At 47.2% G+C, this 14,388-nt stretch overlaps 1 protein-coding gene across 6 annotated transcripts in view; it reads left to right on the top strand.

Annotated features, from left to right (window-relative positions):
- LOC129841100 (lipopolysaccharide-responsive and beige-like anchor protein) overlaps positions 1-14,388 on the top strand; it is a 340,220-nt gene that overhangs the window by 148,590 nt on the left and 177,242 nt on the right. For all 6 annotated transcript variants that reach the window (XM_055909205.1, XM_055909200.1, XM_055909204.1 and 3 more), the window contains one exon: positions 372-538. In XM_055909205.1, coding sequence (XP_055765180.1) covers positions 372-538 — 167 coding nt within the window. The remainder of the gene's footprint in view (positions 1-371; positions 539-14,388) is intronic.

The raw sequence follows: 14,388 nt of genomic DNA, 5'->3' as shown, positions 1-14,388 counted from the left end.
CTATAATGTCCGCCGTTATTAATCAACGTGACATAAGGGCCAGAAAATGACCCCAGATTTTCATTTGGTTTTACTCAAGGTAGCATTTCTGCACACACACAGCTGCTATAGCCTTATATTATGTCCTTTTACATGGTGTGTAGTAGCCTATACCATTTACACCAGAATACATGCTAGTTCCATACATACAATATGAAGTTGCATACGCCAGTTTGCTCTTCAGAATACATACTTCCTGGGTTTCTCTTTAAATGTACTATAAAGGCTTTTTATTGAGCACTGCACATGCAATTCATTTGTAATGATGCTTACGTTATTGTGTTTTTGACAGAAAAGTTAACCTGTTGTCACGTTTTGTCTTTGACCCCCAGTCCCACTGTGCCCAGTACTCGGCTGAGAAGCGTGATGAGGAGAAGATGTGCGACCACCTGATCCGAGCGGCCAAGTACCGCGACCACGTGACAGCCACCCAGCTCATCCAGAAGATAGTCAACATCCTGACGGACAAACACGGTGCCTGGGGAAGCTCTGCCTTCAGGTAAAAGTCTACGTAGTTCTACAGTCTAGAGCAGGGTTTCTCCAACTCTGGTCCTGGAGCTCTATTGGGGGTGCAGGCTTTTGTTCCCGCCCAGCACTAACACACCTCATTCAACTAATCAAAGGATCCGTTTTTGGTCTTTAGTCTAGTTTCGCCTTCATCAGGTTCCACTCAGCACCATCACATGTTCAGTCTAAAGTACTCTGTTCCAATCTCCATACTAACACAACCAATTCAAATGAAGCAATGTATTGGGGGAAATGGTCCGATTTTGCAGTGTTTTTCCCCGTGTCCAAACTTCCTGCCAAAAATGCACATAATAAGAACATTGAGCATTGGTAATGGTAAAACAATAGGATACACCTGACTTTTAAATGAGCCGTAGCTTTCCTTCGAGTACAACACATGCATTAAGACACCACTGTAATGACTGCATTCTCATCATCTCCCAGCCGCCCTCCTGGGAGTTAGTGATTGAGTTGGGTCCGCACCGGTGCAAACGCCGAGCTATGGGATGCATGATACATTGACTTTGGACAGAGATGAAAGAGATTTAAACAAACCCTCCAGCCATTAAAACTATAGAAAAGCTTAGGAAGCTCAATGTTGGTTTCAACAAAACAGGCCAGTTAGAAGTCAATGGGGGTATTGCCTAATGATGGCCTGTGCTGTTTGTGTGCTGGCAGGTTGGGTACAGTATATAATGGTTGGAGAGTCAGCCTGCTGTTGGTCGGTTGGTTCCCTCTTGTTATTCTGAATTGACTCTCCTGAGACTCGTCTGTGTGTGAGCTCAGTTTGCGGTTGCTCTTACACCAGGGGCTCAGGAGGTCTCTCTCTCTCTCTCTCTCTCTCTCTCTCTCTCTCTCTCTCTCTCTCTCTCTCTCTCTCTCTCTCTCTCTCTCTCTCTCTCTCTCTTTCCTTTCCCCACATTTTTGGGGGATTTTATTCTCTGGTCTCTTAGATTTTTGCCTCCCATGAGTATTTTTCTTTCTCTCCCTATCTTTCTCTCTCATTCTCTTCTTTCTCTCCTTCTCTTCTTTCTCTTCTTTCTCTCTCTCCTTCTCTATCCTCTCCTTCTTTCTCTCCTTCTCTATCCTCTCCTTCTTTCTCTCTTTCTCTATCCTCTCCTTCTTTCTCTCATTCTCTTTCTCCTTCTTTCTCTCTCCTTCTTTCTATCCTTCTTCTTTCACTCCTTCTTCTTTCTCTCTCCTTCTCTTCTTTCTCTCCTTCTTTCTCTCCTTCTCTTCTTTCTCTCTCCTTCTTCTTTCTCTCCTCTATCCTCTCCTTCTTTCTCTCCTTCTCTATCCTCTCCTTCTTCTTTCTCTCCTCTATCCTCTCCTTCTTCTTTCTCTCCTTCTCTATCCTCTCCTTCTTCTTTCTCTCCTTCTCTATCCTCTCCTTCTTCTTTCTCTCCTTCTCTATCCTCTCCTTCTTCTTTCTCTCCTTCTCTATCCTCTCCTTCTTCTTTCTCTCCTTCTCTATCCTCTCCTTCTTCTTTCTCTCCTTCTCTATCCTCTCCTTCTTTCTCTCCTTCTCTATCCTCTCCTTCTCTTCTTTCTCTCCTTCTCTTTCTCTCCTTCTTTCTCTCCTTCTCTATCTTCTCCTTCTTCTTTCTCTCCTTCTCTATCTTCTCCTTCTTTCTCTCCTTCTCTATCTTCTCCTTCTTCTTTCTCTCCTTCTCTATCCTCTCCTTCTTTCTCTCCTTCTCTCTCCTTCTCTTTCTCTCTCCTTCTTCTTTCTCTCCTTCTCTATCCTCTCCTCTATGCTTTGATCTTAGCGAGCCCAGTGATGTTATGGAGAGGCAATATTATATTACTCTCTCTTTCTCTCTCCCCTTCTCTCTCTTTCAATTAAATTAAATTCAAAGGGATTTATTGGCATGGGAAACATATGTTTACATTGCCAATGCGAGTGAAATAAATAATAAACAAAAGTGAAATAAACAAAAACATTTTTTTACAGTAAACATTATACTTGCAAAAGTTCCAAAATGGTAATCTCTCTCTCTCTCTCTCTCTCTTTCTGTATATTCACACAACAAGGCCAAGCTATTTGCTATGCACCTCCGCAGCCCAGAGAGACTCTCCCTTCCCCATTACCGTGCCTTTCTTTCATTGTGTTATTGTGCTGCTACAGTATTGATGGTTTTCCTAATGGCTGCCGATGGGCCAGGCTGGGAGCCGGGAGCCGCTGGCACCGGGCCTGGGAGCCGGGCCCAAGCTTTTAATAAATCACAATCAGACCTGTGCCATTGCATCAATATTTTTGGTCAATTACCGAGAAGGTCAGGTGGCGCAGCTCTGCGACGGGGACCCCATGCAGGGGGTGGTGGGTGTGGGGGGAGGTGTAAGGGGGGGATGCTAGCGCCACAGAAAAAACAGAGAAAGGGGCAATGGATACGATAGAGACTGTTCACACACAGTCACACGCACAAGGACACAACACAGAGAGACGGACAGGCACGCATGCATGCACACAGACTAAAACACGTGGGTATTGCAGCATTACAGAAAACAAGCGAGGGAGGGAGAGAAGACCCTCACACTCCTTTTCTATCAGCGGTGGTGAAAATGAAATCTGGGAGCAACAAAGGGTACACGCCGCCATGATTACGACCTTTGTCGAGAGGTGGAAAATTCACGAGCTGCTATAAAGACGTATTCCCCAAAGTTTCTATTCAATAAAGAGGCCGAAAATGAAAATATTATTTTTCTCACAGAAACAGGCTGATGGGAATTGTTGTTTCCCTCACGGCAGGCATCTAACATCATCTGACACGCCGTGACCCGCCTGAATGCAATTTGTGTGTTAATATCCAGCTTACACCAGCCCTGGCCCCTGGAGACGTGAGGCGTTCGGTGGTTTTCTCTCTTCTCATTTTCTCTCCTCTCTCTCTCTTTCCTTTTCTATCTCTCCCTCTTCTCTTTCCTTCTCTCTCTCACTCCTTTATTCATCCACTCTCTCTCCATTGTACTGGAAGGTCTAGGGAGGTCTCCCTCCAACAAAGGGAAGTAACTCTTATTTTCTGTTCTGAGATCTGCCCTTGGCCGTCATTGGCACACATACACACGCACGTCATTACGTGCACTGAGGGACAGGACAGACAGACGGGGAACGCTACCTGTTCATCCTTACATTACCGTCACATCCTCTGGAGACTCTGGTGTACAACACGCCAGCAGTCTGATCCAAGACCACAGACACAACATGAATAACCAGCTCTGAGGTGGCCACAGATGAAGCGACTGGCAGCACTCATTTTTCCCCCCCACTTTTTTCCCTGGAGCGAGTGAGCGGCCCGACAGAGCATCTAGGCAGCGTTGGTGTTTATTTGGGTCAGGAGACAAGTCATCTTTCATGTATATGACACCCGGCAAAGTGGCCGGACAGAGAGAGAGAGAGATGAGGACGGAGAGAGAGATGAGGGGTAGATGATGGAGAATGGTAGAGCGGTGTCTCGGAGGACACACTCCCCTTTCCTCAACGCCCTCCTTCATTACATCCTAATAAGCTGACTAATGTACCATGGAAATTCACTCTGGATGCTGGGTAGGAGGGAGAAGGGAGAGCAGGGATAGGAGGAGAAGTTACAGGAGGAGAGAGAAGCGAGAGGAGAGAAGGCAGGGGAGAAAAAAGAAGGGAGAAATGAGGAGAGGAGAAGGTACTGTAGCTGCCGTGTTGGAGGGAAAGTACAGTGTGGGAGGGGGAGTGAGTGTGGGAGGGGGAGTGAGTGTGGGAGGGGGAGTGAGTGTGGGAGGGGGAGTGAGTGTGGGAGGGGGAGTGAGTGTGGGAGGGGAAGAGAGTGTGGGAGGGGGGAGAGAGTGTGGGAGGGGGGAGAGAGTGTGGGAGGGGGGAGAGAGTGTGGGAGGGGGGAGAGAGTGTGGGAGGGGGGAGAGAGTGTGGGAGGGGGGAGAGAGTGTGGGAGGGGGGAGAGAGTGTGGGAGGGGGGAGAGAGTGTGGGAGGGGGGAGAGAGTGTGGGAGGGGGGAGAGTGTGTGCGGGAGGGGGGAGAGTGTGTGCGGGAGGGGGAGAGTGAGTGCGGGAGGGGGAGAGTGAGTGCGGGAGGGGGAGAGTGAGTGCGGGAGGGGGAGAGTGAGTGCGGGAGGGGGAGAGTGAGTGCGGGAGGGGGAGAGTGAGTGCGGGAGGGGGAGAGTGAGTGCGGGAGGGGGAGAGTGAGTGCGGGAGGGGGAGAGTGAGTGCGGGAGGGGGAGAGTGAGTGCGGGAGGGGGAGAGTGAGTGCGGGAGGGGGAGAGTGAGTGCGGGAGGGGGAGAGTGAGTGCGGGAGGGGGGAGAGTGAGTGCGGGAGGGGGGAGAGTGAGTGCGGGAGGGGGAGAGTGAGTGCGGGAGGGAAGTAGAGTGCGGGAGGGGAAGAGTATGCGGGAGGGAAGTAGAGTGCGGGAGGGAAAGTAGAGTGCGGGAGGGAAAGTAGAGTGCGGGAGGGAAAGTAGAGTGCGGGAGGGAAAGTAGAGTGCGGGAGGGAAAGTAGAGTGCGGGAGGGAAAGTAGAGTGCGGGAGGGAAAGTAGAGTGCGGGAGGGAAAGTAGAGTGCGGGAGGGAAAGTAGAGTGCGGGAGGGAAAGTAGAGTGCGGGAGGGAAGTAGAGTGCGGGAGGGAAAGTAGAGTGCGGGAGGGGAAGTAGAGTGCGGGAGGGAAAGTAGAGTGCGGGAGGGAAAGTAGAGTGCGGGAGGGAAAGTAGAGTGCGGGAGGGGAAGTAGAGTGCGGGAGGGGAAGTAGAGTGCGGGAGGGGAAGTAGAGTGCGGGAGGGGAAGTAGAGTGCGGGAGGGGAAGTAGAGTGCGGGAGGGAAAGAGTGTGCGGGAGGGAAAGAGTGTGCGGGAGGGAAAGTAGAGTGTTTGAGGGGAGAGGGAGTACAAGTTCAGATTTAGAGTAGTAGTTAGTGTTGTGTTTTCTGCCAAATGTGTAACATGGTGATGATTGGACATTAGGTCACGTATTTGGGGATGTTCTCCCCCTTTCTCTTTTAATTTGTTCTCCCTCCCTTTAAGCAGCTCATCCTTCTCCTCCGCCACTCCACCGTGTTGTAATGGAACAGCCGTGGGCTAGAGCCTTCCCAGCCGTAGGGACATCCATCTTTGTTGTGTGTCACGCTCTCTCGCCGCACTGCAAAAAAAATCTTTGTGATGCACACACACTTTTTCTTCAGTAAATCAAATCTTCCCTTCCTTCAGAAAGATGAATGCTCCGGGGTTGGGGTGTTACAGAGAAAATCAATTCTGGCAAAATTGAAACAGTATGCCTCTGCATCGATCCGGCCTTGTGAGATGGAAACTAACAGCTTTGTAACTGTTCCCAGGACAGTTAGCTGACCTGTAATGGACAAACTATCAATATTAGCGTTACTGTTTTATCTTGTAGTATGTCATTGCTCCAGCAGAACCATCAGGGTGAAATAGAAGAATTCTGGGCTTTATTCTGACAGGGAGATGGGGTTGATGCTGTTCTCTCATCTACTAATTCTATATGGGGACAATCGACCAGTTTCCTTTGTGTACAACACACAATAGCCATTGTGCTACTGTTGAACCTGAGAAGGGGATTTGTTACCCATCTAAGAAAGATTGATCCAGTTGTATTATTTTGTGTAATTTACTAAATAGTGTTTTTACAATTTATTATATATTATTATAGAGCTCTGGCCGATAGTGTATTATTAGGGAAAAGAGTGAAATTTAGTGTGCAATTTGGAATGCACCCTGAGTCTCAGTGTTCGTAGCATACAACATAACACAATGCTCCAGAGTGAGTCTGTAGCACGCATCCTGCAGAAACAAAAGACCTGTCTTCACTCCACTAACCCCTGCTCTTCTCCAGCCCAGCACACACACACACACACACACACACACACACACACACACACACACACACACACACACACACACACACACACACACACACACACATACTTACCTCTGTCTTGCGTTGTCTACCAGTCATAAAATGAATAAATAATAACCTTGGCATTTGCCACAGACTAATATCAGCCAATCATTAGTCCTTGATTACACACACACGCACACGCACGCACACACAGAGAGAGAGACACACACACTCAAACACAAGACACAGTGAGCCTCCTTCATTGACAGGAAAAATAGGTCACAATTCCCATGGAAACATATACTACCTATAGCTGATTGACTTGCTCTACACACACTATGATACATTTACCAGGTCTGTCCAGCTGCATCGTTGCTTCATGTTGAATGTTAATGGGACGCACTGTGCAGCTGGGCTGAGATTGTTTAAGGGATAACTGAATGAGGAAGTTGGGACACTTGCCTGTCAATGAGGATTGTTACAATCAGGACCTAGAGCATCAATGTTTATCCCAGGATGTCTGGGAAGGCGCACACAAACACACAAACACACACACACACACACACACACACACACACACACACACACACACACACACACACACACACACACACACACACACACACACACATCTGTAATGTTTGCCTGGAGAAGGTTCAGAGCATGTTCTCAAGTGCTTGTTTGTGTTCTGTAAAACTCTGAGGCCCTCGGTCCTATCTGCTGATCAGTTTCCCATAGCAGAGTTCAGGGACTAGAATAAACACCAGACCAGGATTTGAAATGTACCCTAATCCTGATACCTATCTGTTGTATATGTTTCATAATCCATAGCAGTACATCATTGTTGTCAAGGCTGGCAAAAAGCTGGATGTTCTATTGAATTAGTTTGAATAAAATATCACGGTAGGATTAGAATCTGTGTGGAAAAGTTGATTTAGTAAATGTTATGGTGACTGTATCAGGGCGGTAGGCCAATAAGACAATGACCTTTTTAGCACTTAAGTGCTTTTGTAATGGCTTACAGTTTAGTTACGCGGTCACAATGAAACAACATGCTCTGAGACCTACCACTGCATTTCCAGCGTTTGTTAGCATCTTTAGCTGCGGTGACTTCAATGGTGTTAAAGTTTTTTGCTTTGCTTTATAAACACTGGAGGGCCCGTGATACAAACATGCGTGCTGACCCAGACCCAGCATGCCGTGCAGAGCTAGCACAGCTGTCGGACAAGAGCTACTCTACAACATCCGCCTTCCGTTCTCTCTCCTAGATGAATTGATCGTTGTTTTCTTTAGGCTTAGCTCTGTCCGAGGCCTACTCCAAAATCAATTAGCCCAACGAGGAAGTTAGAGTTGAGCTGGTGAAGCTACTGCCCCGGACATTCATCTGCAGTCGGTTTTAAGCCGTAAACAGTTTTTACTGTAAACAACGAGGGTTTAGAAGAAAGCCGAGACGTCAATGGTGCTCATCTTTAGTAAATGAGACGATCGCTATCGGGAGGAGAAATCTGGAGCGTCGAGCCTTAAACGGATTTAAAAACCCTGAAACCCTCGACCTCGTTCATCATCATTTTTTTATTTTTTGAATGTGGTGACATGTAGGAGGAGGGATGTTCTCCCGTTCTCCAAATCTCCAGAGAGGAGCATGTTCAAGTTTGGCAGGCCAACATTCCATACGTTATATAAAATGATGCGTATCTGTTCTGCACGGCCCTACCGTGCAGGCGTGATGTCAAGGGTTATGGATAGGAATTAGAATATGCCCTAATGATAACATTTGCTTCTAACTGTGTTTACAGTACAGTGGCTGGGCTTGTAAGAAATGTAACAACGTGTCATGGTGGAACGTATTAACGGTTGATGCTGCCCATATGTTACTTACCATGGACGGCTAACGGTTAAACAAGCCTCATCGCAGGATCCAGGAATGAAACTAATGCTCTCACTCTTTAGGGATCATAGGTTTAAGGGATTTAGTCCAGGATAATGAGGCTATTAGTTTCTTTCTGAGACAGGTATTTAGGAGTGATTTGGGTGAATTCAATCTTCAGTGTTTAGTGTAGAAAACAGTTTATTTTGCAGGCGTGTCTCCTGAAGCACACTGATCTTACCTCCTCTCCCTCTCCACCCCCCTCTCCCTCTCCATCCCACTCTCCCTCTCATCTCCCTCTCATCCCCCTCTCCCTCTCCATCCCACTTTCCCTCTCATCTCCCTCTCATCCCCCTCTCCCTCTCATCCCCCTCTCCCTCTCCAACCCCCTCTCCCTCTCCACTCCCCTCTCCCTCTCATCCCCATCTCCCTCTCCCTCTCACCCCCATCCCCCTCTCCCTCTCATCCCCATCCCCCTCTCCACCCTCCTCTCCCTCTCCATCCTCCTGTCCATCTTCCTCACCCTGCCCATATTACTCTCCCTCTCCACCCTCCTCTCCCTCTCATCCTCCTCTCTATCCTCCTCACCCTGTCCATCCTCCTCACCCTGTCCATCCTCCTCACCCTGTCCATCCTCCTCACCCTGTCCATCCTCCTCACCCTGTCCATCCTCCTCACCCTGTCCATCCTCCTCACCCTGTCCATCCTCCTCACCCTGCCCATATTACTCTCCCTCTTCATCCTCCTCTCCCGGTTCCTCGTCTCCCTGTTCCTCGTCTCCCTGTTCCTCGTCTCCCTGTTCCTCGTCTCCCTGTTCCTCGTCTCCCTGTTCCTCGTCTCCCTGTTCCTCGCCTCCCTCTTCCTCGTCTCCCTCTTCCTCGTCTCCCTCTTCCTCGTCTCCCTCTTCCTCGTCTCCCTTTTCCTCGTCTCCCTCTTCCTCGTCTTCCTCCTCTCCCTCTCATCCTCCTCTCCCTCTCATCCTCCTCTCCCTCTCATCCTCCTCGCCCTCTCATCCTCCTCGCCCTCTCATCCTCCTCATCCTCCTCATCCACCTCTCCCTCCTCATCCTCCCTCTCCATCCTCCTCCTTCTCCCTCCTCTTACCCCTCCTCTTCTCCCTCCTTATTCCTCTCACCCCTCCTCTTACTCCTCCTCATCTCCCTACTCTTACTCCTCCTCATCTCCCTACTCTTACTCCTCCTCATCTCGCTCCACTTACTCCTCCTCATCTCCCTACTCTTACTCCTCCTCATCTCCCTCCACGTACTCCTCCTCTCCCTGCTCCTCATTTTCCTCGTATTCCTCCTCCTCTCCCTTCTCTTATTCCTCATCCTCTTACTCCTCCTCCTCTCCCTCTTATTCCTCATCCTCTTCCTCTTCCTCCTCAGCTCTGTAATGAATCCCTGTTATACAGTGAACCACCTCTCTTCCTTCCTCTCCAGAAAGACCTATTACATCCCACCGTCTACCGCCTCAGAGCTCAGCCTCCTCTATGTAGTGTGGCAACTCTCCAGATTTATCCGTTCCATATACCCTTAAGAAAGTATATGGCCTTGGCCCAGCAAGGTCCTGATTAGAGGGCCCTGATCAATATCTCAATAAAAAGCCATTGGGGAAGTTTTTACGTTTTTTTTCCCCCTCTCCCTTCTCCCAGGATGCAATATCTGAGGAGTATCGATTGTTCAGGGTCCAGTAGTTAGTTAGTTATCTCCTTTGACTAACCCCATGGCGCTGTGTGTGTCACCCCCTCTCCTGGGTCTCGTGATAGATCGCTGCTCTCCCAGCCACTGTAATTACACTCAGGCCACAGCTGGTCATTTATTTCGACACTTTCACCATTTACCAAAAAAACCGCTTTTTATCTTTGGGATCCAGCGGCTTTGTTCTGCAACGAAAGCAGAAAAGGGCACATGAAATACTGGCGTGATGTTACAGAGAATGGAGGGAGAATGGAGGGAGGGAGATCCATCCTTTACTCGGGGACCTTCAGCTTTTATTCTTTCTCTGGATTTACTTGATCTTCGTGTTTCTCTCCTTCTCTCGCTCCAGACCAGCGCCACCGATAGGAGAGCTGGTTATGGCGAGGGAGTCTAAAATGTTTGAAATAACTATTACATCGTTTTTCTCCTACTTTCATTATTATTATTTGTTTAACCTTTATTTTTGATCAGGGAGTCATTAAAGCCAGCAGTGGCACTCTTTAAAAATGTGTGAGTAGCAGCAGTATTCATGTGGTTGTTTTCTACCATATTAACCCAGTCCACTGACAAAGTATCTATCCACTACCTTGGCAAGCACAGGGTGATCACCCAGCACCATTAATCCTCAGCCCCCACCCCACCACCCCCCACCACCACCATCCTTCCCTCTGGTTCTCTCTCACACTCGCGCACACTCTCCTCTCACACTCTCCTCTCACACTCTCCTCTCACACTCTCCTCTCACACTCTCCTCTCACACTCTCCTCTCACGCTCTCCTCTCTCTCTCTCTCTCTCTCTCTCCTCCAAGCCCAAGAAGTGCAGCACTTGACATGATTAGGCGGCATGCACGCAGCCATTGTACCATAAGTGCTGTATAATGGGCATTGCTGTGTGATGGAGAGAGAGAAGGAGGGCCTCATGAATACACCAGACAGCCGTGCTAGATGAGCCTGTCACGGCCCAGCATCACACTAACGCATTGGGAGGAGGGGACGATGCACAGCCCAGCATCACACTAACGCATTGAGAGGAGGGGACGGCGCTAGATTAGAATACAGAGAGGGTAGGGGACATCACTGTGTCTTGTGTCTGTCACCCAGCCATGTCCGCCTCAAAACCCTGGGAAATGGATTAACTGGGAAATTATAATAATCAGTGGCGACCCAAGTTTAAATCTAAGGGTAGGGCAAGAAAATTCAAGCTTATTGGGTGCTGCCATAGTTACATTGAAGGGCCCATCCAAGAAGGCTCAAGGTCATTGGCCACAGATAAAATTACGTCAAATCACATATGTACAGTAGCTTTGATTTGACTGATCATGTTAACATCATACTTTCAAAATCTTAGCTAGCAGTCATCATCATGAATCAAGTCGACAATCTAATGGCAAATCCTTTTTAATCCTTGTCATATGAAGATAAATTATAGATGAAACGTATCGGTGCTCATTGGGCATTAACATTACACAACAAGTTGGAAATCGCAAATTCAACAATGAGTGGTTTGGAAGGAATCGGTGGCTAACTGCAAGCATTGCAAAGCAAACATTAGCCTGCTATTCAGTGGAGTGGCTGTGAGGTCCCAAGTCTACGATTAAGGGTCTATTTTCCTAGTTTAAAATGATAAACATTCAACATTGGCCATGCTGTCAATGAAGCATGATTTGTGCCGCACTTAAAACAACTGTTAACTCTGAATATTTTCAAGACAACTGGGAACTCTGGAAAAACTCTGAATTGTAATTCGGGAACTCGGGCCTCTTTCTAGAGCTACGACCTGAAGATGACTGACGTCATCATGATTCAACCTTTTTTCTTCTTCTCCGAGTCCCCAGTTGTCTTGAAAGCACCATAAATCCAGAGACTTTGACAAAGTTTGATGACAAAATTTTCCCACAAAGGACCGCCACCTTCCTGTTCAAGTGAGCACAGTTAGGGCCTCCCGGGTGGCACAGTGGTCTAGGGCACTGCATCGCAGTGCTAGCTGCGCCACCAGAGTCTCTGGGTTCGCGGTACAAGCTCTGTAGCAGCCGGCCGCGACCGGGAGGTCCGTGGGGTGACGCACAATTGGCATAGCGTCGTCCGGGTTAGGGAGGGTTTGGCCGGTAGGGATATCCTTGTCTCATCGCGCTCCAGCGACTCCTGTGGCGGGCCGGGCGCAGTGCGCGCTAACCAAGGGGGCCAGGTACACAGTGTTTCCTCCGACACTTTGGTGCGGCTGGCTTCCGGGTTGGAGGCGCGCTGTGTTAAGAAGCAGTGCGGCTTGGTTGGGTTGTGCTTCGGAGGACGCATGGCTTTCGACCTTCGTCTCTCCCGAGCCCGTACGGAAGTTGTAGCGATGAGACAAGATAGTAATTACTAGCGATTGGATACCACGAAAATTGGGGATAAAATGGGATAAAAAAAAATTATAATTAAAAAAGTGAGCACAGCACAACAAGGTGAGTCCAAAAATGTATTGTATGCTGCTGCATAAATGATGTAATATGCCAGTGAGATATGTATACTGTAGTTAAGAAATTAATACTAAGTGTTGTGTAGTAAGCTGTTAGGAGCCCATGTGCCTCACCTTAATAATTTGGTCTATTTTCACCTCTTAATTTCACCTACTGTTCTAACTTGGTGGAGCACATGTAGCCTATAGCCTGTTTTAGAGAAATGTAATCATTGAAATATTGTAAAAGCTTTCATTGTCTGCTTATATGCCCCCTTTATTTATCCTACGGTTCTGACTTGGTGTACAGGGAGAACACTATAAGAACGGCCCATGTTCTGAATTCTGTCGCTGAACAAATAGTTATATTGACTATGTCCGTCCTAGCTTGCTCATTAATGTGCATTTAATGTATTGTTTAGTGCTGTCATGCATCCCACTTTTTTTTTTTTGCCAAGATTTGCATGCTAAAATCGCCACTGATAAGAAGAATAATAATTTTATGAAATGTTAATTTTTTTGTGAGAAAATGTGCTTTCACTCCAGCAGTCCTTTCCGATAAATTTGTGTCAAGCTATAAATGATCCTGTCTTGACTTGATGTTGTAAATGGGAACTTTAAGATTGACAGACCCCGAGGACCCCGAACTCCCCCCAAGCATTTCCCAATCCCAGACGACCTTGGGCCTTTGCTCAGTCTTCTATGTGGTCGTAGTTGTGTTCAGAGCCATTCTGTGCCAGTTTAGATTTGTCAGGACGTTCAAGTTCAGCCCTGAAGGGTAGAGGTCATCTGATTATGAGGATACCTCCGGTAATGGCTGAATTATGCAATTCTGCTCCAGTGGATATGGATGTCTTCATTACCTACCAGCAGTGACAGATGTGTGCATGTTGTCAAAACTAAAAAATATGATGCTTTATCGAAAAACACAGACTATACCAGTGTGATAACCGCATATATAATTTGTGTTGTGTTTTTGAAGATAACATTGGTGTTTTAATATGGTTTGTTTGACTTTGGACACATTGTTGTGGGTAATGAAGATTTATTGTGAATCCTAGATAGATTTGTACATATAGTCTGTGGCATAAGAATATGTTCTCTCTGTAAAATAGCACATTACACTTTGAAACGTATTTCAACAGGTTAAAAAAACACAGGGTGGTTTCCTAACAAACAAACAATCATTTTGGTTAATATTTCCCCCCTCTCTTTACACCCAGCCCTCTCCTCTAAATCTCCACACCTCCCCCGGAGGAAGAATATAATTAGGGTGTAATTTCCAGACCCTTTGTCGCAGAATTTACACTGAGCTTAATTGCTGCTAATTGGGGAGTGCGCGATACTGAGCCCATCGGTAATTAGGACCCTATTTCGATTTTTCATTTTGAGTGTGTGTGTGTGTGTGTGTGTGTGTGTGTGTGTGTGTGTGTGTGTGTGTGTGTGTGTGTGTGTGTGTGTGTGTGTGTGTGTGTGTGTGTGTGTTGTTGCGCTGTGTCTGCAGCCTCATGCATGGCCACACCATGGGAGTGCTTTGATCTTAGCGAGCCCAGTGATGTTATGGAGAGGCAATATTATATTATATTACGCTCTCGCTCTCTCTCTCTCTCTTCTCTTTAGTTTTTGTTCTGTGCTCATAAGGAATTAGAGTAGTAATAACATGGAGGAGTGGTAGATGTGTGAAGGATATCAACGTGCTTATTGTTGTCAGGTGCCGTGAACTTAGTCATGTGATCTGAAAGACCTGCAGCTTGAAGGTCCTCGCTGTTAATTACTCAGGTGTGTTAATGTGGTCAAATGGCTTAGTACTTATATGTAGCGTTTGTAAAAACACTTATCCTTGTTATGTTTTGGCGTAACATTTTTGTTTTGATATAGATTCTAGTTTTTGATTAAAACTGTTGGGCATATTCATCACTGTTTAAAAAAAAAAAAAAAAATCCATTCCCGTATCCAATCAGGGATTGATCAACTGTAGCAGGAAATTCAAATTAGGATTCAAAATAAGCAAATGAAA

The sequence above is a fragment of the Salvelinus fontinalis genome, chromosome 42, assembly GCF_029448725.1.
Source record: "Salvelinus fontinalis isolate EN_2023a chromosome 42, ASM2944872v1, whole genome shotgun sequence".
NCBI lineage: Eukaryota > Metazoa > Chordata > Actinopteri > Salmoniformes > Salmonidae > Salvelinus > Salvelinus fontinalis.
This window is presented reverse-complemented; position numbering and strand designations above follow the sequence as displayed.